At 44.7% G+C, this 27,336-nt stretch overlaps 1 protein-coding gene across 1 annotated transcript in view; it reads right to left on the bottom strand.

Annotated features, from left to right (window-relative positions):
* VPS35L (VPS35 endosomal protein sorting factor like) overlaps positions 1-27,336 on the bottom strand; it is a 47,511-nt gene that overhangs the window by 11,299 nt on the left and 8,876 nt on the right. Inside the window, 17 exon segments of the mRNA XM_083372891.1 lie at positions 933-1,047; positions 2,173-2,250; positions 3,926-4,024; positions 4,702-4,765; positions 7,392-7,472; positions 9,308-9,393; positions 10,303-10,365; positions 10,806-10,886; positions 11,604-11,657; positions 12,500-12,616; positions 13,634-13,745; positions 14,724-14,770; positions 18,991-19,113; positions 20,937-21,014; positions 21,472-21,565; positions 22,963-23,010; positions 23,658-23,819. Of these exon segments, the coding sequence (XP_083229017.1) occupies positions 933-1,047; positions 2,173-2,250; positions 3,926-4,024; positions 4,702-4,765; positions 7,392-7,472; positions 9,308-9,393; positions 10,303-10,365; positions 10,806-10,886; positions 11,604-11,657; positions 12,500-12,616; positions 13,634-13,745; positions 14,724-14,770; positions 18,991-19,113; positions 20,937-21,014; positions 21,472-21,565; positions 22,963-23,010; positions 23,658-23,819 (1,502 nt within the window).

The raw sequence follows: 27,336 nt of genomic DNA, 5'->3' as shown, positions 1-27,336 counted from the left end.
TTTGGGGCAAACCCTGAGATACTAGACCACTGCTATCCTGTCCCCCCTCGTCCTTCTCTTAATTAAACTAGACATACCCAATTCCAGCAGCTGTTCCCTATATGTTTTAGCCTCCAGTCCCCCGATCATCTTTGTTGCTCTTCTCTGCACTCTTTCCAGAGTCTCAACATCTTTTTTACATCGTGGTGACCAAACCTGGATGCTGTATTCCAAGTGTGGCCTTACCAAGGCATTGTAAAATGGTATTAATACTTCACGTGATCTTGCTTCTATCCCTGTTAATGCAGCCTAGCACTGTGTTGGCTTTTAAGGCAGCTGCAGCACACGGCTGGCTCCTATTTAAGGGATTGTCCACTAGGACTCTGAGATCCCTCTCAGTTGCTACTATTGAGCAAGGTACCCTCTATACCACAGGTCTGCAACCCGCGCCTCCGGAGCCGCATGTGGCTCTTTCAGCCATCTCCTGCGGCTCCCAGTCCTCTGCCATGTGCAGTCCCCCCCAAAAAAAGTGGGACTAAAAAAGTTCAACCAATCAATTCAAATATGCAGGGTAGGTGCATATCTCGCCTTGGCTCCACTCTTCAGTGAAACCCTGTTCTGCGCATGTACGCACATGCGCACACATTTTTTGTGGCTCCCAGTTTTTCCTTTTGTGAGGGAACCGGTTCCGAGTGGCTCTTTCACTGTTTCAGGTTGCTGACCCCTGCTCTATACTATACCTGTACAATTGGTTTTTCCTGCCTTCTGCCAAGGACTATTTCTCTAGCAAAGGCAACCGAAGCCCGAGAATCCCAGTCTACTCTCTTCTCAAGCCCCTTTACAGGAAAGAGTGAGACGTCTGAGCGAGTCTCTTTTGCTTTGCCTCGCTACTCTCTAATTATTATGAATGACAAGAACAACAACGCCCTTAGAAAACTCTGTGGGAAATTTACCTTGCGAAAGGCACTGGTTAGCCAAAGCGACTTGTCCGGAGTGCAGGTACAAATTGAGACGAGCAAAAATGCCGCTCAGCGATGGGATCGTTATGAAGCAGAAGGCAACACAAGCCTAAAATTAGGAAAGAAGAGTTTCTGACAATCGACTACAGACAGGTTTTTTGAGATTCAGACTTTAATATTTAATGCTGACTGTGTTAACATTTTCAGTGTTATTTATTTATTTATTTATTTATTTATTTATTTATGCGCTGCCCATTCTACTCTGCAGAGCAACTCTTTATTTGATGTAAAGGTAAAGGTTCCCCCGCACATGCGTGCTAGTCGTTTCCGACTCTAGGGGCCGGTGCTCATCTCCATTTAAAAGCCGAAGAGCCAGCGCTTGTCCGAGGACGTCTCCGTGGTCATGTGGCCGGCATGACTAGACGCCAAAGGCGCACGGAACGCTGTTACCTTCCCACCGTAGTGGTCCCTATTTTTCTACTTGCATTTTTACGTGCTTTCGAACTGCTAGGTTGGCAGAAGCTGGGACGAGTCACAGGCGCTCACTCTGTTACGCGGCACTCGGGATTCAACCCGCCAAACTGCCGACCTTCTGATCGACAAGCTCAGCGTCCTAACCCACTGAGCCACCGCGTCCCTTATATTTGATGTATAAAAAGGTAAAGGTAAAGGTTCCCCCGCACATGCGTGCTAGTCGTTTCCGGCTCTAGGGGCCGGTGTTCATCTCCGTTTCAAAGCCGAAGAGCCAGCACTTGTCCAAGGATGTCTCCGTGGTCATGTGGCTGGCATGACTAGACGCCAAAGGCGCACGGAAGGCTGTTACCTTCCCACCATAGCGGTCCCTATTTTTCTACTTGCATTTTTACGTGCTTTCGAACTGCTAGGTTGGCAGAAGCTGGGACGAGTAACAGGCGCTCACTCTGCTACGCGGCACTCGGGATTCGACCCGCCAAACTGCCGACCTTCTGATCGACAAGCTCAGCGTCCTAACCCATTGAGCCACCGCGTTCCCTATTTGATGTATAATGCCACGTAAATAACATAGCCTTAATATTTCATGTAGTAAATACAGTATAATTATATAATAAAGGCTAACCCTTATTGGTAAAGTGTCTGCAGGCCTTTTGAAAGGTGGATTCAGTCATTGGAGAAGATGTAAATCAGACTGAGATCTTTTCCCTTACAAGATTTAGTGCTAGCTCTCATCCACCAGTTGTTCCATGTCTGTACTTACCCTGACAAATGCTGCAGTTTTCCTGGAATGATTCCCCTTCATTACTTTTCTTGTTTCCATCGCCAGCTGATTCACGCTCTGTTTTGGAAGATAATGGGACCAAGGTGAACAACTCTGTATCCAGTCACTTATTGACTTAACAATACCAAAAGAGCAACAAAGATGATTGGGGGACTGGAGGCTAAAACATATTGGGAACGGTTGCTGGAATTGGGTATGTGTAGTTTAACGAAGAGAAAAGTGAGGGGTGACATGATAGCAGTGTTCCAATATCTCAGGGGCTGCCACAAAGAAGAGGGAGCCAAGCTATTCTCCAAACCACCTGAAAGCAGGACAAGAAGCAACGGATGGAAACTAGTCAAGGAGAGAAGCAACCTAGAACTAAGGAGAAACTTCCTGACAGTTAGAACAATTAACCAGTGGAACAGCCTGCCTCCAGAAGCTGTGAATGCTCCAACACCGGAAGTTTTTAAGAAGAGACTGGACAGCCATTTGCCTGAAATGGTATAGGGTTTCCTGCCTGAGCAAGGGGTTGGACTAGATGACCTCCAAGGTCCCTTCCTCCTCCTCCTCCTCCTCCTCCTCCTCCTCCTCCTCCTCCTCCTCCTTCTTCTTATTATTATTATACTGATGAGGTTACCTGGCTGGGTAACAAAATGTCTGGAGAAAGCAGACAAGCTCAGAGACAACCAAGCACCCCCTCATTTCAACTCTAAGCTACAAATATTCCCCTTTATCAATACCAAAAGCATTTCACGGGACAGAGCTAGCTTAATTGGATTCAGGAGTGAAGGAACGAAGAACTCCAAAAACAGGCAGTGACGCACAAGACATACCAGGGGTGTTTCATTCTGCACGAAAAAGATCAAACACCTATATAAAGGTAGACCAAGCAGATGTGGGGAACTGAAGGTAAATGAAGCTGGGCGAATCGCCCAGGTAGGCAGTGACACTGCATCTTACATTCGTAGGCTGAGAACAGTGTCTCCTTTTTTTTTCTTAGCCCAAGAGGACAACCTGCATGGTGGTAGGTGCAAAGAATCAGGACCATTGGTTAGGTTCCAGCATAGAAGCTTTATTCAAGCTTATGAAAAGGAATCTGATCAACTAATGGCCAGCACTAAACTGATAAGAGCCAACGGAATTCGAGGGCGGGGACTGGATTTGGATTTCTTGTGGAAACGCAAGGACTCTAAACTGATGACACTTTGAACTCCGTCTTCCAGCTCTGCTTGCTCTTCTCCTGCACGCGGCCTCCATTAAAAGCCATTAAAAAAGACTTGAGGACTTCAAGTCCCAGAATTATGGGAATGGAAGTCCACCTATCTAAAAGTTGTCAACGTTGAGAAACACTGCCCTAGTCCTAGACAGTGCAAATAGACAGAAGTAAAAACTAGAAATTGCTTTAAAGAACAACCACCCAAAAGTGATGTTCTTAAAGTGTGGCATCAGGTTATGCATTAGCGGGACCTCACTGAGACCCAGATCCTATCCGTGCTGCTAGGAGAAGGAGAAGCCAACGTTGCCACATCCAACTACCTGGCGCCCACTTTCGGCCTTTTATAGCCACCACTTTCCAACGTCTGATCTAACGGGGCGTCCAAATCTTCCGTCGCTCCTGTTCAAACCTTGAGGAAGTCGACCTTGCAGGGCTGAGCGAAATGTCAGGAAGGATCGCGCACAAAAACTCTTTAAGGAGCAAAAAAAAAAAAAAAAAGCCGTGCTGCTATTTTGCCCGTCAAACGATGCTTACGTGAATGAGCTGGACCAGCACAGGTTCCAAGTTGCAAAACATGGATCGGGCTTCCACGTAAAAACTCAGCTGCTGCTCAAAATCCCGGCCAAACGACACCTGGGATTAAAGAGATTATTCATAGGGAGAGATGTGACCTCGGTGTCCGGTTACCCATTCTTTCCACGGTTATCGGCAGCGGGATCTCTAGGGAAGGAGTTGCCAGGGAGCACCCGGCTCTACCTCCCTGCCCATTCGGAAAATGCTTTTTCTTTCGGGTTTTCATTCAGAAGTTAAGATTCTCCTCTTTCTCGCGCCCCAAGGAAGAAGGAACATTTGGCATCTACAAGCCCCCCAAAAAAGGAACTCCTCCCACGGATCTTTTCTGTTCAACAGCAAGGGAAGCAACGCATGATACGTTCCTCCTCCAGTTGAAGTTGGGAGGGTTGGATGGGAAAGGTGAATTTTAAAGACCTACGGGGTCTACATCACAACCACCAGGACGTTCTGCACAAAATGAGCCCAAACGAAGATTTAAAAGGCAGCAGAACGAAAGAGGTGTAATGCCAGTTTGGTGTAATGCCAGCCTAGAAAGCGGGAGACTGTGAGTTCTAGTCCTGCCAGCTGGATGGCCTTTGGGCCAGTCACTTTCTCTTAACTCTCAGAAGGAGGCGATGGCAAACCCCTTCCAAAGTTTTGCCCAAAAAAACTCCAGGCGGTCACCAGGAGTCAACACGTGACTCGAAGGCACCTTCCCCCCCCGCCACCCCCCCCTGAAGAACAAAGCAGATTCTCACCATTCTTACAAATCCATTTATCAAAGAGGCCAACGTCCGTTTTTCGTCTTCCAGGGTCAGTGCGCTAAGAAAAGAACATTTTAAAGCATCCGTTGTTTAAAAATACAGTGTCTGTGTAATTCCTTAACAGGGTCTACGGATCGCTCTCAACAAAGCGCCCGGATTTTTGATCATGTGATCGCGGGGAATGCTGCCACGATCACAAGTGTGAAAACCCGTGGTAAGTCAGTCTTTTCTGTGCCGTTGTAAACCTTCAAATGGTCACCGAACACACACGTTTGCAAGCTGAGGGTTGTCTGTATAGCACCGGTTCAGTGTCAGAAGTGCCGAATGTGTGTTCTCAAGAAAGCCAGCATTTGCTTACCTATTGCAAAGAGGGAAGGCTGGAATCCGAGCAAAAACTTGGGAGAAGCATCTGAACTGTGAATAATTCTAAACTACTATTTCGAATAACAGATGGCTTAGGGCAACTGTCCTATTATTGCACATGTTGTTAAGTTACAACAAAAATCTTAATAGACTCAACACTGGATTTATAGTTACGGGCATGGAAATACATTTGTCTCTGCAGATTGGGAGACATTCATTCAAAAAGTAATTTGATTTTACATTTGTTTAAATTCAATTCCCGGAGTTAAGCAAGCAAAGGGAGTGGGAAGCCTGCATTTGGTTTCCAGTGTTGGCAAAGAACTCCCTCCCAGGGAGATCGACTTTGCATCCTGGGCAAAGTTGAGATGTGATAATACGCAACAGACTTAACACACAAGCTTCTGAAAAGCACACACGCACGCACATGTAGGCATTCTGTCAGTAGGAGAAGAGATAGCATCTCTGCTAGGCAGGCTGGAAAAGTACATTTCTGGCACGGGTCTAGCAAGGAAAAAAGCATCCCAAGTCATTCACAGAATATAGAATCATAAGGCTGAAAGGGACCTCAGAGGTCTTCTAGTCCAACCCCCTGCTTAAGGCAGGAGCCCTTATACCATCCTGGCCAAATGGTTGTTCAGTCTATTTTTGAAAGCCTCCAGTGATGGAGCACCCACAATTCTGGGGGTGGGGCAAGTTATTCCATTGACTAATTATTCTCACTGTCAGGGAATTTCTCTTTACTTCTAAGCTGTATCTCTCTTTAATGATCTTCTATCCATTTCTTGTCCTGACTTCAGCTGCTTTGGAGAGCAGGTTGAAGCCCTCTTCTCCAACGGTCTCTCAAATATTGGAAGACTGCTATCCTGTCACTCCTAGTCCTTTTCTTCGTTAGACTAGACCAGGGGTAGGCAACCTTGGCTCTTTTATGACTCGTGGACCAACTCCCAGAATTCCTGAGCTGGCATGGCTCAGCTTGGAAACCTCTCCCTTTTCCCTCAGCATGGCTGGCTCAGGAATTCTGGGAGTTGAAGTCCACGAGTCATAAAGCAGCCTAGGCCTAGGCCAGGGGTAGGCAACCTTGGCTCTTTTATGACTCGTGGACTTCAACTCCCAGAATTCCTGAGCCAGCATGGGGGAACTATGGCCCCCTCATGACTCGTGGACTTTAACTCCCAGAATTCCTGAGCCAACCTGGCTCAACTTGGAAACCTCTCCCTTTCCCCTCAGCGTGGCTGGCTCAGGAATTCTGGGAGTTGAAGTCCACGAGTCATCAAAGAGCCAAGCTTGTCTACCCCTGGACTAGACATACCCAGTTCCCGACGCTGTTCTTCGTATGTTTTATCCTCCAGGCCCCTAATCATCTTTCTTGCTCTTCTCTGCATCCTTTCTAGAGTCTCAACATTGACTGGATCTCTCTTTAACAAGCTTCCAGCCGTTAATTCTTGTCCTGCCCTCTGGTGCTTTGGAGAATGGGTCAACCCCCTCTTGAGTCAGCTCCTCAAGTACTAGAAGACGTAATAAAGAGCCAAGTGTTATCAAGTACTGGAATTCAGAAAAAAGGACTATATTTTCTGGAAGTCGGAGCGCCATGATTACAGTCAGACTGGGAGAAAGCCTTCCCACCTGTCCTGCTGGCTTGACATCAAAGGCCGTGGACTGAATCTGCCCAACAAAGCAGTCCTTATCAAAGTGAAAACCTTGGCTGACCACCATAAAGACAGAAGGCAGGAATGGAGCTTCCTGGCACCCAATTGCTACTCAAAACAGGAGATCAGTTTTCTGTAGAAAGGGGGATAAAAATAGCAACCTACAAGGCAGAATTCGTTTCAGGAGAGGACGATTCCGCCCCCCCCCCTAGTATCTATAAGCCAGTTTCTCAAAAGGACCCACATCAATTCTGCCTTGTTTTCAGCGGTATGGAAGCCTTCCCCCCCAATAAAGCTTTTCTTAAATTGAAAGCACATCTTTACAAAAGCATGTTGCTTATTTTACCCTTTTCAGTAATCTTAACATGTTGCTTTCTCTCTCTCTCTCTCTCTCTCTCTCTCTCTCTCTCTCTCTCTCTCTCTCTCTCTCTCTCTCTCTCTCTTAGTTAAACTGCGAAGTCATTTGCCAGATCGTTCCTTCAATGGGGATTTAAAACAACACATTTTCCTGCTGAAGTTTTCCTTTTTCTTTTTTCCATTCCTTGGACAAATGGCAGCCTTATTAAGGAGGCTTTTGGAAAGAATTGGAACTCAGAAGAGATAATCCAATCCATCCTTGGGAGGGGTGGGGGTAGGGGGGGGAGAAAAAGTGGAAGGAAAAGGGAAATAACTTACTTTACCGAATCGTGCATCGTTTTGCATATGTGCAGCAGGGCATTGAGAATGACAGGATCCTTGGTGGATTCCTGTTGGTGCCTGGGAAGGAAGCAGACAGGTTCAAAAAAATATATATATGAGAAGAAGAGACATTTGTGCTGCAGTCAAAGTGAAAATGGCGGCTCCTTATGTAATAATAATAATAATAATGTGCGTTCAAAGAAATTCAGGATAGCCGGAGAAAGTGCCCCCCCCCCACACACACACAAAATTAAAAGCAAGAACATCCAAAACAGAATGACAAAGTTTTTTTTAAAAAAAACTTGCTAATCAACATCTCGTTGTCATCCAAAAAAAAAACAAAAAACCAAAAACCCAAAAGGAAACAAACATCTGAAAGGGGCATTCAGCATTGAAAAGGAAGGTATTTCGATGAATCTCATTTCAATTTGAACAATGCTGAGTATTCTCTTTTCACAATACAGCTTGTTAGCACTCCGCTCCGGGGTTTTCCCCCCCCCTCTCAAAATCACAGTTGTCATCAGCAAAGAAGAGCAACGTATGGCAAAAAAGAGGCCGTTTCTGCCTTTTCAAGCCGCTTTGCAGGGAAAACCAGGTTTGTGAACAGAAGCTCCGCATTCTGCGGAATCGAATCGTTGCTTCACAAAACATTTTCCAGAGGCTAAAACAGAACCACTGTTATCTAGCAGCCACATGGATGTTAAAAAGCAGGATTTTCAGGAAAAGATTTCCTTTCCTGTCCCCGTTTTACTTCTCCAAACCAAGTCCCTGTTCCTTTTCTCGATTTCACCTGTTCTTTTCTTGCTTTCATCTTTATGAGCCTTTACTATCCCACCTGCTTATTGCTTTCATCGTATGCCATTTAATTCCCACTTTAAACAGCAAATAGATTAATTATATACATTATTTAATCCAATATCAGGTCTGATAAGCAGGTAACTGTGTAGTGGCTAAGTGCTGGCCTAGAAACAATGAGGCTATGAGTTCTAGTCCTACCTCAGAAAAGAAAGCCAACCAGGTGACTTTGGGCCAATCACCAGAAAACAAAGAGTATTACTCCCGCCGTAGGCATCAAAACCAGCTGGGGCCAGTCTCACTCACTCTCTCAGCCCAGTCCACTTTACAAGGTTGTTGTGTGGGAAAAGAGGAGGAAGGCATATATTTGCATCTTACAGCCTGCTGCCTTGAGCTACTTATAAAGTAATGAAGGCAGAATAAAAATCTAATCAATAAATAAACCCACCCAAACCTTTTTTTAATAGAAACACTGCGTACCATCCAGCAATGTAGCCTTTATACAAATGCTTCTAGCATTCTGGAATGTACAGTTCAGCAACCATCCTAAACACTGACGGCTTATTCTCTATTTTACTGTCTATTTGTCGTACCGTATTGCGGCCTTATTTCTATTCTGCCTAGAGGCAGCTCATCAATCTTCCGAGTAAATAAATAAGCAAGCCAGCATCCAGCTTTGCTGTCTGACCTGTCCTTCTGCAAAATTATTCCCTTATTATTTATTATTTATTTATTATATTTTTATACCACCCTTCTCCCGAAGGACTCAGGGCAATAAATATAAAAAACAGAATATAAAAGTTAAAATACAATTAAATATAATGCCCAAATTTAAAACAATAATTGCACCCCTCGTGTCCATCAACGGCGCCCGTTTTTACAAGCACACAGCCGCTTTGATGCAGTCAGTGGCAGAGTCGCTAATGTGCCTCAACAACAGATCAATAGGAATGAAAACATATTTTAAACTCTCTGTTTGGAGCAGTGCTAGGTGCCTTTCAAAGGCCTTCCAATGCCAAATGGAGTGCAGAGGAATTCTATCCGTCACACTTAGCAGCACCGAAATAGATCTGTCTCGATTCTCTGAAGTGCACTTAATCAGAAGGCATTAGACTTACTTAATAAAAGCTTGCATGATGCATTTACAGATCTCAACTCTCACCGTCTCCTTCTGAAACATATCCAGGAACGGCAAGAATTTCTCCTAGGAAATCAAGGGAAAAAAAACATCCAGATTAGAGTGCCGCGCTCAATTCGATGTATCAGAATGAAGTTGTGCCGTCTTGGGCAACACCCAATTATCTTTGGAGCCAGTTCCATGGAAATCAACAGAGAAGGATGTGAGCTTTCTTTAAATTGGCCCGAGACACAGATCAGAGAACCACTGTCAGTTATTCAATGAAACCTAAATGTATACAGGAAGCCTTCGAGTTACAACCATCCATTTAGTCTCTGTTTAAGGTTACAACAGCACTGGGGAAAAAAGTGACTTATGACCATTTTTTGCCCTTATGATCGTTGTAGCATCCCCCTGGTCACGCGGTCAAAATTGCAACTGGTTCATATTTTATGACGGTTGCCGTGTCCCGGGGGTCCTTATGATCCCCTTTCGCGACCTTCTGACAAACAAAGTCAATGGGGAAGCCAGATTCACTTCACAACGGTGTTACCAACTTAACAACTGCAGTGATTCACTTAACGAGGCTGGCAAGAAAGGTCACGAGTGGGGCAAAAGCCACTTAGCAACTGTCTTGCCTGACAATGGAATCTTTGGACTCAGTTCTGGTGGTAAATCAAGGACTACCTGTTATTTTAAGAGGCTAGCAGTTTTCCAAATTCAGAGGATATGGGATAGCAGCTAGTTAGAATTCCTCAGCTCTGGGAAGAGAGAGCCAGTTGGCTGTTTGGAAAGAGCAAAACAGGCAGAGCATGACGTTCAAAATCCCCACAGTATGCAGATGCGAACATTTAAGATGCGTGTGAATGAGATTTGTTTTAATTTTCAGGTTTACTCATCAGACTTCCAGCTAATCCTAAATTGCCTCCAGGAGAAAATGCACGTTTCTTTTCGACAGTCGGCACGCAGGAAGCTTGTAGCCTTGTAGAAACTCACCAATGAGAAGAGAGTGGAGAAATCGTGGAGATAGGTGATGACTTTCTGAATTATTGACTGGAGCTAAAATCAGAAAGGAGACAGGAAAAAACACCCCATCCAGTAAGAATACTCTTCCTTTTTTATCAACACTAACTTTAATTTCCTTTCATTTTACCCTAACGCCTCTGTTCTGTCCTTCAAGCATTATCTAACATTGTTTTGAAAGTAGCCATTCCTTTGGATCTCAGTAAGTTTTACAATAAGAACTCAGTTTTATTCCCTGCATATACACATATTCACCACCCCCTCACACACACACACACACACACACACACACACGGACTCACACAAAGAAATGGATTCATCAGCTTTGGCTCCCTCTATCTTTTCTTTTTTCAAACAGATTCAGGGTGACAGTAGACGTTATTGTTAAAAGCACCCAGGTTTCTCGAATTTACCAATTTAGCCTGATTGACGTTTTTTGTCCTCTTTTAGAAGTTGTGACTGAATTTCTCTCTTACCTGAGGGTAGGCCTCTTCAAAAGCCCGATCTGGAGTCATATGTTTAATGACATCAGCTAAAATGGTATTGACTTCACGCTTCTGCGGACGCAATAAAAGAAAATGGCATCCCGGTGGCCGTAAATACAAAGCTAAGACACGGACATTATGAGGCTGAATAACTGAGCAGCTTTTTGCTACATGACTAGCATCAAAGATGGGATTCTTTAAAGGCAAATCATATTTTAAGACAGCACTGGCTGGCGAAGGTTATGGCAGTTCAAATCTATACATCTGCAAAGGGCAATAGATTTTCAGCCTCCTGGGTTGAGAAGGCAGATTTCAAGAGTGAAGATTTAACCCAATATTAAAGCTCGTTCTACTGAGAATATTCATGTGTCGGGGTTGGATACGCTGCCGTGCAGATATGTAACAGTGATGATATACTGCTGCAGATATTTCTAGATTAATGTAGGCCACCAAACTGGAAAGGTTATAAAAAAAACAATTACTATTAGAATTTCAAGATTTATTCTCTTTTGTCCCATTCTTGAGACAACTCTCCCTAATGCTATGTGTCAAAGTGTGTTAAGTTCACGAGTGACAAACGAACGATGTCGTTTTTTTTAAAAAGATAATTCATTCTCAGGCTGCCAAGAGATATTAGCCCAGCCTGAGAGCATCTTCTAAATAAATAAAAACCGGGCTACTTCCCATAAAGCAGAAGTAAATGCTCTGAACCGTCATAAAGAGGGGGGGAGAAGGTCAAAGAAGGAAAGGGCAAATATTGAAATAAGAAACATTGAAAGCTGCACCTACCGTAAAATGCCTACACGTATATTCCGTCCAGATTTCTGCACAATTGATATAATCCTAAAAAATAAATGCACGAGCATCACCTTTAAAGGCACACTGGCAGGGTTTCACCGCACCCAGCCAGCTTTTTCCACGTTTAACTGATTCTCTAGGAAGTAAGGTAAAAAAAATACCCTGAGCACCCATTTATTTATTAAAAGTAAAGGTAAAGGTTCCCCCGCACATGCGTGCTAGTTGTTTCCTACTCTAGGGGCCGGTGCTCATCTCCGTTTCAAAGCCGAAGAGCCAGCGCTTGTCCGAGGACGTCTCCGTGGTCCTGTGGCCGGCATGACTAGACGCCAAAGGCGCATGGAACGCTGTTACCTTCCCACCGGAGTGGTCCCTATTTTTCTACTTGCATTTTTACGTGCTTTCGAACTGCTAGGTTGGCAGAAGCTGGGACGAGTAACAGGTGCTCACTCTGCTACGCAGCACTCGGGATTCGACCCGCCAAACTGCCGACCTTCTGATCGACAAGCTCAGCGTCCTAACCCACTGAGCCACCGTGTTATTAGATTTATAATAAATTTAGGATCCCTGGTGTCTTTGAGCCCCAGAAATGCCCTACTAGGGTGGTACATAACATTCTGAAGAAGCAGCAGCAGCAGTTAATTTTCCTTCTGGAAAATGGTTCTTTGGGACCTGGATATGCTCATCTTGGTGGTCATTCTGAAAACTGGATGAATAACAGCCATTTTTTGTGTGCATCTCTCGCCTCACTCAAAATTTCAAACCTTCCCTCAGTCTTATGTCTGAGCTAGGCAATATGCTTAAGAGAGAAGGTTGCTAATTTACAGTGCATATATTTCAACCATCTGACACTCCGACTAAATTGCCAGTTTCTCCTACTAATAACCCACCTGTGGACTCTTTAATTTGGTAATAACTTTCCAGGCTTCATTTAAGATTTGAAGCCGATCACTTTCCGGTGGGTCAGCTAAGGCCAAATTCTGTCCCAGGGAGCAGAAGAGAAGATGCTGTGAAAATAAAATGTGTCAGGCGTCCCATTTTACTGCCTCCATGCGTGTTTCCCAGTTGAATCAATAACATTAATAATGCTAAGGCAGATATTCCAATTGGTAAAAGAGAGAGATCGGAAATACCAACCGGGGGAAAATTTGCTACCCAGATGATGGAAACTTTGGTTAAATTCTTATGGATTCTAATTTGTTTCAATGGCTTGAGTATTTTTGTTCTGAATCGGAAAAAAGCACCTTTTTTTTTTTAAAAAAAAAATGAAGCTTACATTTGATACATAAGAAAATCTCGGAAGAGGCTTTGCCTCTCTGTGAGCAGAATGCTTTATAAATCAAGTTTTTACAATATTAATTAACTATTACAGCCACAGTGGATCACAGTGGATCACTGTTATAAAAAGAGAGAGAAGCTATTCTCCAAAGCGCCTGAAGGCAGGTGAAGAAGCAACAGATGGAAACTAATCAAGAAGAGAAGCAACCTGGAACTAAGGAGAAATTTCCTGACATTTAGAACAATTGATCAGTGGAACAACCTGCCTCCAGAAGTTGTGGATGCTCCAACGCTGGAGGTTTTTAAGAAGAGACTGGACAACCATTTGTCTGGAATGGTATAGGGCAGGGGTAGGCAACCTCGGCTCTTTTATGACTCATGGACTTCAACTCCCAGAATTCATGAGTCAGCTATGCTATGCTATGCTGACTCAGGAATTCTGGGAGTTGAAGTCCATGAGTCATAAAAGAGCCGAGGTTGCCTACCCCTGGTATAGGGTCTCCTCTTTGAGCAGGAGGTTGGACTAGAAGACCTCAAGGCCCCTTCCAACTCTGTTATTTTGTTATTCCCAGACAGAACCAGCTATTATCAAAAGAACATCCATGGAGAAGTCAAGTCCATAACCACAAAAAACATGTTTGAACCATGGAGTAAAAGACCACAACGCACATTTAATGGAATTATTTGGGGGGTCTATGAAGTGGCTGACAACAATAACAGAATGGAGAGAATGCAGACGAATTTACCTTGGGGAAGCCAGATTCATCGCACTCTTTGATCATACCAATAAAATCCATCGCCCTGGCAGCAATAAATTCAGCGCTGAAGGCAGACATTATGGAATTCAAGAGCAAGGCACTGGAAGAAATATTATTTCAGAGCATTACAAGACAGTCCGCCAGTTGATATTTTTTATATTTTGGCTTTTTACATTAAGATGTACCCAGAACATACAACATTTATGCCTTTACTGCATTTTCACATCCAGAGACCATTAGTGGTTTATTTGGTAAAAGCTTTTTTTTTCCTATTCTCTGGATCAATTCCGTCTCTGTTATTGGCCCTTTGCAAGAACTCCAGAACTGACTCACTACAAGAAAATCAACTGTCGCCCTTGAGTGGCAAAACAACAGGGCCAAGGTGAAAATCCAACTGAAAGGGAAGGAGCCAAACGAACAGTCCAGAGAAGATTTCATTTTGCATCTCGGTTACGAAGGGTAGAATAATAAACGCAGCAGGCAACATGTTCCTATATAAATATATACTGGAGCAACGGCATATTCTGCCCAGGATGAGAATAAATGACATAAGTCTCTGATAGGTAAAGGTAAAGGTTCCCCCGCACATGCGTGCTAGTCGTTTCCAACTCTAGGGGCCGGTGCTCGTCTCCGTTTCAAAGCCGAAGAGCCAGCGCTTGTCCGAGGACGTCTCCGTGGTCATGTGGCCGGCATGACTAGACGCCAAAGGCGCACGGAACGCTGTTACCTTCCCACCGGAGTGGTCCCTATTTTTCTACTTGCATTTTTTACGTGCTTTCGAACTGCTAGGTTGGCAGAAGCTGGGACGCGTAACAGGCACTCACTGTTATGCGGCACTCGGGATTCGATCCGCCAAACTGCCAACCTTCTGATCGACAAGCTCAGCGTCCTAGCCCACTGAGCCACTGCGTCCCCTAAGTCTCTGATAAGTGAGTGCTTAATGTGCAAGAAGTCTCCAATTCAAAACATCTGTACTGTAGCTTCATCAGCTGCCAGTCAGGGTTGGCAACGATAGTTTTTACTTTATGCCAAGAAGGAAAGGAGAGGTAAAAAAACAAACTTCTAGCACAGCACTTACTTGTTGCCTAGCTGCCTGCATCTCTCCATCATCTCTGTCAACAAGGTCTACAACAGAAATAAACAGAAAAATAACAAAAAGTAAAAGGAAATCAAAAGCACCTGGTACAGGTGGTCCTCAACTTACGGCCACAATTGAGCTCAGAACTACAGTTTTTCCAGTTGTTAACCAGACCGAGCCAATTTTACAACATTTTTGCGGCAGCCATTGAGAAAATCACCGTGGCCGTTGAGCGAATCCACGGCCATTAAGCAAATCAATTGTCTTCAACAGGTATTTTTGGAATTTAATGGCGATTAAGCAAATCACGATTGTGGTGAAGCCAATCCATGGTCATTAAACGAATCGGTTATCTGCAAATGGGCGTTTTTCCATTTACAATAAAAAAGGTAAAGGTTCCCCCGCACATGCGTGCTAGTCGTTTCCGACTCTAGGGGCCGGTGCTCATCTCCGTTTCAAAGCCGAAGAGCCAGCGCTTGTCCGAGGACGTCTTCGTGGTCATGTGGCCGGCATGACTAGACGCCAAAGGCGCACGGAACGCTGTTACCTTCCCACCGGAGTGGTCCCTATTTTTCTACTTGCATTTTTACGTGCTTTCGAACTGCTAGGTTGGCAGAAGCTGGGACGAGTAACAGGTGCTCACTCTGTTACGCGGCACTCGGGATTCGACCCGCCAAACTGCCGACCTTCAGATCGACAAGCTCAGCGTCCTAACCCACTGAGCCACCGCGTCCCTTCCATTTACAATAGGAGGAACAAAACTTATTTCTGGCGATGCATCTGTTCTTGTTTTTAAGATGCCTGGAAAACTGAGGTAAAATCTCAGCTTGTGCAAGATTTTTTATTTCCGCACGCTTGCGTTTCCAGGAGTGTTTTGTGTTGTTGTTTCCCCCCCCCCCAAAAAATAGTTGGCACATTGAAGTGTCTCATTAGAAATCAGATGTCTTGCTTCAGATAGTCTTAAAAGGGAGTGATCACGTTAAGCTGATGGAATTTAAAAATAAAAGGAAGTGTCATCTGCATGACCATCAACAACAACCCAAGAGACGGCTCTACACATGGACATCACCAGATGGTCAACACAGAAATCAGATTGACTATATGCTCTGCAGCCAAAGATGGAGAAGCTCTATACAGTCAGTAAAAACAAGACCAGGAGCTGACTGTGGCTCAGACCATGAGCTTCTCCTTGCAAAGTTTAGGCTTAAACTGAAGAAAGTAGGGAAAAGCACTAGGCCACTCAGGTATGAATTAAATCATATCCCTGTTGAATATACAGTAGAGGTGACAAATAGATTTAAGGAATTAGATCTGATAGACAGAGTGCCTGAAGAACTATGGACAGAGGTTCGCGACATTGTACAACAGGTAGCAACCAAAACCATCCCAAAGAAAAAGAAATGCAAGAAAGCAAAATGGCTGTCTGAGGAAGCTTTGCAAATAGCTGAGGAAAGGAGGGAAGCGAAAGGCAAGGGAGAAAAAGAAAGATACACCCAATTGAATGCAGAATTCCAGAGAATAGCTAGAAGAGATAAGAATGCCTTCTTAAATGAACAGTGCAAAGAAATAGAAGAAAACAATAGAATAGGGAGGACCAGAGATCTTTTCAAGAAAATTGGAGAAATGAAGGGAACGTTTAATGCAAAAATGGGCATGATAAAGGACCAAAATGGCAGGGACCTAACAGAGGCAGAAGAGATTAAGAAGAGGTGGCAAAATTACACAGAAGAACTATACAAGAATGAGCTTAACGTCCCTGATAATCACAATGAGGTGGTCACTGACCTCGAGCCAGACATCCTAGAATGTGAAGTGAAGTGGGCCTTAGAAAAGCTGAGCAACAACAAAGCTAGTGGAAGTGACAGTATTCCAGCTGAGCTATTCAAAATCTTAAAAGACAATGCAGTAAAAGTGCTACACTCAATTTGCCAGCAAATTTGGAAAACTCAACAATGGCCACAGGATTGGAAAAGATCAGTTTACATTCCAATTCCAAAGAAAGGCAGTGCCAAAGAATGTTCAAACTATCGCACCATTGCACTCAATTCTCATGCTAGTAAAGTCATGCTTAAAATCCTACAAGCTAGACTTCAGCAGTATGTGGATCGAGAACTACCAGAAGTACAGGCAGGATTTCGAAGAGGCAGAGGAACTAGAGATCAAATTGCCAACATACGCTGGATCATGGAGAAAGCTAGGGAGTTCCAGAAAAACATCTACTTCTGCTTCATTGACTATGCTAAAGCCTTTGATTGTGTGGATCATAACAAACTGTGGCAAGTTCTTAAAGAGATGGGAGTACCAGACCATCTTATTTGTCTCTTGAGAAACCTATATGCGGGTCAAGAAGCAACAGTGAGAACTGGACACGGAACCACTGATTGGTTCAAAATTGGGAAAGGAGTCCGGCAAGGATGTATACTGTCGCCCTGCCTATTTAACTTATATGCAGAGCACATCATGAGAAAGGCAGGGCTAGATGAATCAAAAGTTGGAATTAAGATTGCCGGAAGAAATATCAACAACCTGAGATACGCAGATGATACCACTCTAATGGCAGAAAGTGAAGAAGAACTAAAGAGCCTCTTGTTGCGGGTGAAGAAGGAGAGTGCAAAACTTGGGTTGAAACTTAACATTAAGAAAACCAAGATCATGGCATCTGGCCCTCTCAATTCCTGGCAAATAGACGGGGAAGAAATGGAAGTAGTGACAGATTTTATTTTTCTGGGCTCCAAGATCACTGCAGATGGGGACTGTAGCCAAGAAATCAAAAGACGCTTGCTCCTGGGGAGGAAAGCCATGGCAAATCTAGACAGCACACTAAAAAGCAGAGACATCACCCTGTCAACAAAAGTGCGTATAGTCAAGGCTATGGTCTTCCCAGTTGCAATGTATGGCAGTGAAAGTTGGACCATAAGAAAGGCTGAGCGCCAAAGAATTGAGGCCTTTGAACTGTGGTGCTGGAGAAGACTCCTGCGAGTCCCTTGGACCGCAAGGCGATCAAACCGGTCAGTCCTAGAGGAGATCAATCCTGACTGCTCTTTAGAAGGCCAGATCCTGAAGCTAAAACTCAAGTACTTTGGCCACCTAATGAGAAGGAAGGACTCACTGGAGAAGAGCCTAATGCTGGGAAAGATCGAGGGCAATAGAAGAAGGGGACGACAGAGAATGAGGTGGCTGGATGGAGTCACTGAAGCAGTAGGCGTGAGCTTAAATGGACTCCAGAAGATGGTAGAGGACAGGAAGGCCTGGAGGAATGTTGTCCATAGGGTCGCGATGGGTCGGACACGACTTCGCAGCTAACAACAACAACAACAACATGACCAAAGTGAAGAAGGAGGATTCCAAAGTGGGATAACAAGTTCCTTTGCTTTGTGCCAAGGAACAAGCTGGGCTGTGGTAAAACTGAAAGGGTACATTACGCTCAGGGGCTTTGCAGAAGATGGTGCATTCAAACGGGCTCAAATCCTTTCAACAAAGTTTGCCTGCAGAATGTCTTGAGTTGGCCATGTTTTTATTCATTTATAATATTAAAAAGAAACCCTACACCATGGGTAGGCAACCTTGGCTCTTTTATGACTCATGGACTTCAACTCCCAGAATTCCTGAGCCAGCCACGCTGAGGGGAAAGGGAGAGGTTTCCAAGCTGAGCCAGGCTGGCTCAGGAATTCTGGCAGTTGAAGTCCACGAGTCATGAGGGGCCCATAGGTCCCCCATGCTGGCTCAGGAATTCTGGGAGCTGAAGTCCACAAGTCATGAAGGGGCCATAGTTCCCCCATGCTGGCTAAGGAATTCTGGGAGTTAAAGTCCACGAGTCATGAGGGGCCCATAGGTCCCCCATGCTGGCTCAGGAATTCTGGGAGCTGAAGTCCACAAGTCATGAAGGGGCCAAAGTTTCCCCCATGCTGGCTCAGGAATTCTGGGAGTTGAAGTCCACGAGTCATAAAAGAGCCAAGGTTTCCTACACCCTGGCCTAGGCCTAGGCTGCTTTATGACTCGTGGACTTCAACTCCCAGAATTCCTGAGCCAGCCACGCTGAGGGGAAAGGGAGAGGTTTACAAGCTGAGCCATGCCGGCTCAGGAATTCTGGGAGTTGAAGTCCATGAGTCATTCAAGAGCCAAGGTTGCCTACCCCTGGGATAGTGCATCTTTTCATTCCCAACCTGTCTTAATGAAAACTTGGGGTGAATTGAGATGAACATTCTCCTCTATACCGAGCCCAAGAGACCTTCCAAAGTTTTCCAGAATGAGTTGATTTTTTTTTTACCTCCGCAGCTCGGTAAGCAATGCATTGTAGAATCCAGTCAATTGCCGGAGAATAAAGTGTTAGATACAACGGGATCTCAACACACTGGGCCACCAGCTGATTCTGGACAGTGTCCCCATGAATCTGCAGAGAAGATTCAAGGAGAGCGGTCAGCAAAAAGATCAAGTGGTGGGAAAAGAGGAAGGGTTCGCCACAAAGCCAAAGCACGGGGTGCTGACCTCAAGGAAAACTCTGGGAAAACTGATCGGAGGTGAAAGCATCCCAACTCCTAGAAAGTAAGTGGAGAAACCCCGGTTGGATCAGTCTGCCCACACTGGAGAAAATGGGATGCGGAGGTGAGCAAAAGGCAGAGCTCTGTTCTGTTCCAGCCTACAACCGGCCCTGCAGAAATGTCAGGGACAACCCCTTTGTTATATTCAAGAGGCTGGAATTAAGCCAACCGAATTTATTTACAAAAACTAAACGAAACAGTTCAAAACAGAGTAAAACAAACACAGACCAAGACTATATCAGAAGCTCTGCAAACGGTTGCCTTCAGCAACCAGCACCTCCCACACGTTCCCCTTTTAAACAGCAGTCTCAGGGCGTGGCTTCTCTTTGCCTCCTCCCGAGGTGCCTTATTGCTTTCCTTTGTTCACTTCTGCTTGTCTGCCTCCTGCTTCGACGAGCGTCCTTGAACAGAGCCAGCTGTGGATCGCCTTCCTCTAATCTTTCAGGCTCACACAGCTGGGTCTGAGGAGGAACAAGACGGGAGGGGCCTGGCTGAGAGCTCTGCGATGCATCTGCAACCAAAGGCTCTCCAAACCCCTCCTCCTCCTCCTCCTCCTCTTCCTCCTCCTCCTCAGAATTGTCCGATTCAGCTGCCGAAACCACAGGCTGACGCTGAATCACAACAAGCTCCAGGGTGGAATGTAATTTGAACAAGCCCAAAGGTGGACTCTATTGCCTTTTTTCCCCCCCTTTGAAAACAATTTTGCTTCTCATCCAAGAAGCTTCTTCAGTTCTAATTTCAGTTTTCCATAGGAACATTTGAACAAACCCGTATTGTTGTGGATCGGAGCTCACCCACCCGATTTTTAAACCATCTTGAAGAATACGACACCCTTGAAGTCAGCACCGGATGGAAACTTTAGGTAGTCATTGACTTAGGACCACAACCAGGACCACTGCTAAGCAAGGCAGTTGTTAAGCGGGCCCTGTCTGACTTCATGACATTTTTTTGCTGGGGTTGTTAAGTGAATATATGTATTCATTAAGCAAACCTGGCTTCCCCCATTGACTTTGCTCTTTGGAAGCTAGCTAGGAAAAGTCACAAATGGCGATGAAATGACCCCAGGATACTGCAACCATCCTAAATACAGGCTTGTTACCAAGCTCCATAATTCTGATTGTGTGGATGCTATAATGGTTATAAGGACTCGTTAATTCTGGTCATCTGATTGTGTGAATGCTGCAATGGTTATAAGGGCTCCGTAATTCTGGTCACCTGATTGTGGGGATGCTGCAATGATTACAAGGGCTCCATAATTCCGGTCATCTGATTGTGGGGATGCTGCAATGGTTATAAGGGCTCGTTAATTCTGTTCATATGATTGTGGGGATGCTGCAATGATTATAAGGGCTCCATAATTCTGGTCATCTGGTTGTGGGGATGCTGCAATGGTTATAAGGGCAAGGGCTGGTTGTAAGTTGCTTTTTCAGTGCCCTTGTAACTTCAAACGGTCACTAAAGGAATGTAAGGACTACCAGTAAACCCAAGACCTGCCGTACGGGTGAGCACTCTATAATGTGGAACAGATTGGCCCATTTTTCTAACCCCAAGATCCTCTACCCTGTCGGCGGCTACACAATCCTTTTCCGTCTGAACTAGGAGGTGGGAAAGAATCTTATCCAGGAAAGGATCCAGGTGTGGATTCTGCCGCAATAAGGACATGCCATTTACTCACTTGCTTAAAGGTTAGGAGGAAATCAAAAAAGTTCTTGTCGAGGTTGTCCTTCAGACGGGGAGCTACTTCCATCCCAACCTGTTTGAGGAAACCAAATGAATGAAATGTCTCATCCGCTTCTCTGAACACAGTTCTGTGCATTTCTTGGAAAGTTTAATAAAAACGGATCGGCGTATCGTGGAAGGGTTAATTTTCCGTACGATAACGGCAGCGAGATTATTATACGCACAAAGATGGAACACTATTCAAATACCCACAGTGGAGGGATGAGCATAAAACGAGCCAGAATGAGCCGAAAAGGCAAAAACTGACCTAGCTGGTCAGGGGAAAAACAAGAAGTGCTTATTTTAAAGAACAAAAAACTGGAAACCATTTGTGGCGGGGGTCTCCAACCTTGGCAACTTTTAAGACTTGTGGACTCCAGCTCCCCAAATTCCCCAGCTGGTGTGGCTGATGGTCGATGGATTTCCTGATTCAACAATCCCTTTTCTATTGTTCTGTAAAACCAGATTGGTAAGGGAAAAATATATCTTACCCTGCAGAGGTATGCCCTGGCATAGACAGCCACCAAAGGATCACCAATTCCTCGGATCATGGAAGTCAATCGGGGGAGACATTCCAAAATTCCCCTAAAAAAAAATCAATTTGAGGCATAGGTTTTACTTCTGACAATGGGGAACCGTGTGCTCTCTGAGCTTGGTGGTTTTTCTTGCAGACGTTTCACCACCCAACTAGGTAACCTCATCAGCGCTGTTCTAACTTCTGGCACCTTCTAGCACTGATGAAGTTACCTAGTTGGGTGGTGAAACGTCTGACAGAAAGCAAACAAGCTCAGAAAACGCCAAGGACTCCACTCTTCAATCCTCAGCGACAAATATTCTCTTCTACCGGCGTCACGTCTGACAACTTCAAAGGTTTATACGTAGGACAACTGGCATTAGACTGGCCACCCCCTAAGTTTAGCAATGAAGGAGTCCAAAGTATAGTTAAGCAAACACAGCAAATCCTAACATCTAACAGAATATCCTGTGAGTTCCTCCTGAAGGAGGAAGCCGAGGGACTCTGCCCCGTGCGATGTGAACAAAAGTGGATAGAAGAGCTTAGCCTGAGGCTCATTAAGCCCTCCACTCTACTAGAATTTTACGTGACTTGCAATCTTTTAGCGCTAGTGGAGGTTTTACTCCAGGAAACAGTAATAAAGTGTATGCTACTGTAAAATTACCCGGGACATTTGCTGAGAGACACTGCAAAGTTTTTGTGACCCTTAAAACTTTCGTACTCGCTGTTTTACATTTAACCAACTACAGCTATGCAACGGCAAACCCGGAAGAGCTCCACGGAAATTATACATCAAAAACCTATCTTCCTATCAGAGTCTTCGTCCCACAGTTAAAACTCTAAAGCTAAAGCCTGCTGTTTATGACCCCAGGAGCCTTCTCTGATCGGTGTGCTAAATTTCAGGGACCAATCAATAAAAAAGCTCTTTGCATCCCAGACATACGTCTTTCCCTATATTTAATGTCCTACACAAAAAAAAAAATCCCCATCATCATAAAATGAAATTGCAAAGAGATGGTGGTGAAGTCCCAGGCCACAATCCTCATGTTTCATGGCCACAAGCACCCTATTTATCTAAATTTTCAGGTACTCTTTGACTTATGACTTGGTCACTTCAAGAGACCGTTTGAAGATAGAGCTAGTTATAACCTCGTTTAGAAATTCTGAAAGACACCCCCCCCCCCAGTCATAACATTGCATTTTGAGCACTTGGCTAGTTTTCACTGCAGTTTTTGGCAGTTTTTTGCTGGAAACCTGTTTGTTTCCAGTTTCCCGTAAAAAAAGAAAAACATTGAGTACAATGGCTTTGCTTAATGACCATCAAAAGAAAAAGGCCATAAAATCAAGCTTGGTCACATGGTGATCTGCTTAGTGATCACCACAACTTGTAACTCTAATTTTGAGCTCAATTACATACATAAGTGGAGTACGACCTATATTGAATAATGAAACGCTTATCAAGCCTTACGTTTTGGAAAGAAATTTGTTGCACTTCAGTATTGATGTCTCCACATAACTGGTATGGAGTTAGGGGGGAAAAAAACGGAATTCAGAATAAAATTACACATAGCAAAAGAAGCAGATAATATATTTCCAGGATTGTTATAAAATTTTTCTTCTATCAGCAGTGAAAGATGCAGATAAGTTAAAACCGTTTTGAAAAATGACATAGTCTGCAAGTATGTAGATGACCTTGATTTCACCCAGGGCTTTCCTATAATTCTGCCTGCTAGGGGAGGAAAAATTCTCTTGATATTCATACTTAATAATTGGATTTCCCAGACTTTGAGAGATCAGTGTTCAGGTATTGATCAAATTCTATTGCAAACATCTCTCTCCACATTCCAGTAAGTGTTTCTATGGCTACACCTACTCAGACAGATAATACATATACTAACTTGGTTATTGCTAACTTGGTTATTGCTTTAGAGGCTGAGTTTTTCAACATTGGCAACTTTTGAGATGTCTGGATTTTAACAGCCAGCTTGCTTCACCAATTGATTTCTACTGGCCAATCAGGGATCTCTTGTTTTGCCATCTCTTAATACCCAAACTGGCATATCTTTCTGGTTTCCCTCATTGGAGAATACTCAATGCAATCTGAAATAAAAGTATAAATCAGGTAATATTTCTTTCATCAAAGTCTTATTCCAGTAAGGATACAATCTTGGGATGAGTTCCCGGATGGAAGCAATCTTGAAAAACCAGTTTAAGCAGGTTTCTTTGGCGATATCATTCACACTTTCAGGAGTAAAATTGTCTGATGAAAACGAAAAAAACGAAAACAAAAAACAGAAGTCTTCATTAAGAATCCGCTTCCTTATACTATCTCTCAATTAGACACGGTATTGTAGTCACACAGATCTGAGAGGACAGCATTCAACCATATAAAAATATAGCATCATTAAAAGTGCTCGTTTTGGAGGTCATTACTGTGCAATTTTGAAACTAGCCATTCCACTCATTTTGGGTTTGTGATGGTTCTTGGCAATTTCCAATTTCGTATTTGGGAAGGTTTGATTAATAACAGTACAGTGTTTAATAGCTAGATACCATCAAATAGCAATCAATAGCCATAGCAGTAGTACTTAGACTTACAGTGTATACCAGAGGTCCCCAACCTTTTGGGCACCAGGGACCAGTTCCATGGAGAAGTTTTTTCCGCGGACCGGAGGATGAGTGTGGTTTTGTGTGCTGCCTGTATCCCACAGATGGGGCTTTGCTTGTTTGTGCGGACCGGATGCTGGCATGCCATAGCCCGGTACCAGTCCATGGAGCGGAGTTGGGGATCCCTGGTGTATACCCCTCCATAGTGTTTTACAGCCCTCTCTAAGGGGTTTACAGAGTCAGCTGTTGACCCCAATCTGGGTCGTCATTTTCCCAACCTCGGAAGGATGGAAGCCCGAGTCAACCTAGAGCCAGTCAGGATCAAACTGCTGGTAGCTGGCAGAGTTAGCCTGCAATACTGCATTCTAACCACTGCGCCACCACGGCTCATTAAATTAATATGTTATTTTACTAATACAGGCATTTATTGAGGGGGGGGAAGTCTACAGCGATACACCCGCTTATACCAGCATACAGAATGCAACCTATTTCTGAATACGATGTCAAAGAGATCAGTCAAAGGCTATATCCCACACAGGACCAATAGCAGCAGCAAATGGAATACACCAGCGTACACTGCTTTTTGTGGGGGGAAAAAGTCCTCAATTGAATCCCTCAATAAAAACTTAGTATATGTATTTGTCTGTGTGGCTTAGATGACTGGTTGCGGTGTCCCCGCAGTCATGTTAATCATAATTCGTGCACTTGGCAACCGTCACACATTTTGTAAACAGTTGCGGCATCCCACAGTCAAAAGGACTGCCAGTTGTGACCTTCCCATCTGGCTTCTGACAATGGGGAAGCTAGCTAGCAGGGAATCCTGCCAGTGGAGTCTCACTTAATGACTGCGGTGATTCGCTGAACGATCCCTGCAAAAAAAAAGGTCATCAATTGGATGCTGTGGCGCAATGCCTCAATTACTGTGTCGCTTAAATATTACTTTTTTTGGTCCCCATTGTGATCGTAAGTCACAAAGAACACTTCTGGACATGGTGGAACGATTCTCCTGACCCGGTTTGCCTCGAGGTCCCGATGCCCTGGCCCACAATATTGGCCTAAAGGCGAAAAATAACATCACTGGGCAGCGTCAAGACGCTTGAGCTGGTTCTTGACTGACCCAATTTTAATCCCGTAAAGTCCTCTGAATCAAGATGTCTCCTTGGTTGGTAGGAGAAAAAGGCCAGCTTTGTTTATTGTACGGCAAAAAGTGGAACAGATGGATTGATGGGGCGTCCCAGGGTGATTTTATCCGTTCTGTATTCCAAGCACCTCTTTGGCACGAAACACGAGGAACAGCAGCTTTCACTCAATTGCAAGACGCCACCGTTTGTTATTCCGCTGCTGTTTTCTTCAAACACACAGAACCCAGGCACAGATTTTGGGACATTTTAAACCTCTCCCATGTTCGCCACCGCCCCCCCCACCCCCCCACCCTTCCCCTCCCCTCCTTGCAGCTGAGGACTCTTACATAATGGAGTGCTACGGGGATCCAGATTCTTCAGTTCAAGCATGTGCTAACTGCCGAGTTGGTTAAGGACAAGCACCCTTAACCGAAGCCACTCGACAGAGAACGCAACAAGCAAGATTAGGAATGCAACAAAGCACGCTTTAACCCTTCCGTGAAGCCGAACTAATTTCGGGTTGCATAAACATTTCAATGATTTCTTTTTTTTTAAAAAAAAGGGAATTTCCAACGCTCCGCTAAGAAGCAAAGTTGGCTTGGCCGAGCATTCGTTTTTTAGGCAGAAAGCTTTGGTTTTGTTATCAAGGGCACGGCGGAGTCCTTGCCAATTATCTCTGCTGCAGGCCGGTTTTCTTGACGGCGTGGGCTCAGTCAAGAGTCTGTTCTCTTTTATCCGAATGGAAAGAATGAGCACAAGGCGTAACGAGCGTGTTCTCGTCTCACAGACAAGCCGTTCAAGACACAGCTTTGCCCAGGAAACTGTCCGCCTTTGCCATACCTGGGATTTCTCATTCCAGCAAGATTGCAAGAGGGAATTCTCTAAATGAGCTTCAGGCAAAGGAAACATATAACCTCAAGCGACTCAAACAGGCGTAAAGGAGCAATAAGCAATAAGCAAAAGATCACGAGGGATCTCAAACTATCCTGCACTTCTAGAGAGAAAGAGTTTGGTGTAGTGATTAAGGTGCAAGACTAGAAACTGGGAGACTGCAAGTTCCAGCCTCCATTAGGCATGGAAGCCAACTGGCTGACTTGGGACCCGTCACTCTCTCTCAACCCAACCCAACCCAACCCAACTCAACTCAACTCATCCAAACTCAACTCACAGTTGTTGCGGGGAAACAAGGGGCAGGAGATTTATGCCTTAAGTTGTACCAATAAAGGCAGAAGGAAAATAATACAACTGCATACACATTTTTTTAAACAGGAAAAGCATCTTCATATTGAGCTAGAGACCAAAATGACTTTACCACACCATCTCCTTGAATGAATATAAATGAATAAGTGGGACTTTATTACAATGGACACCACCATGCTATTTTCTCAATAACTGTTGGGAAATGGTAAGCTTCTACTGGATTCTCCCAGGATAATTTTTCAAGACCCCGATCTAGTTCCAGCCTTGAGATATCCTGGCAGGGAACTACCCTAACTTTTTTCGAGATTAACCAAGATAAGCGAGGGGTTGCCTCTTGAATCGAAAGCCTTATGTGGCTCAGGAATTCTGGGAGTTGAAGTCCACGAGTCATAAAAGAGCCAAGGTTGCCTACCCCTGCTCTACACAGAGAGTTGTGCTCGAAAGCACAGTATGTTTCATGGAATTGTCTCAAATTCCTTAGTCGGTCTTTGTCCTCACTAACTAAAATATAATAAGGTAATCTGAGGTCAACAATCTCCATGCAATCTTCCCCAAAGATTTGCTGGGCCTCTTTCTCTTAAAACGCAATAGAATTATGACTGGGAAATCCGTATCAGCAACAAGACTGTTGGAAACATCCTTAAGCAGACATGTCAAACACAAAGCCCGGGGGCCGGATGCGGCCCGCGAAGTGGTTCCATGTGGCCCGCGAAGCCATCCTGGAAACAGTGAGGGAACGGCCCCCACTGCCTTGGCCCTGGTCCAGAGACCCTCCTTCTGCCAGAGACCCTCAGATCTGTCCCACTCCTGCCCAGGCCCCCATAGGCACCCTTGATGCAAATGATGTAGAGCTGGCCACGCCCACCCAGTAGGCCACACCCACTCTAGCCACGCCCACCCAGTAGGCCACGCCC

The sequence above is a fragment of the Vipera ursinii genome (genome assembly GCF_947247035.1).
Source record: "Vipera ursinii genome assembly, chromosome: 13".
Classification (NCBI taxonomy): domain Eukaryota; kingdom Metazoa; phylum Chordata; class Lepidosauria; order Squamata; family Viperidae; genus Vipera; species Vipera ursinii.
This window is presented reverse-complemented; position numbering and strand designations above follow the sequence as displayed.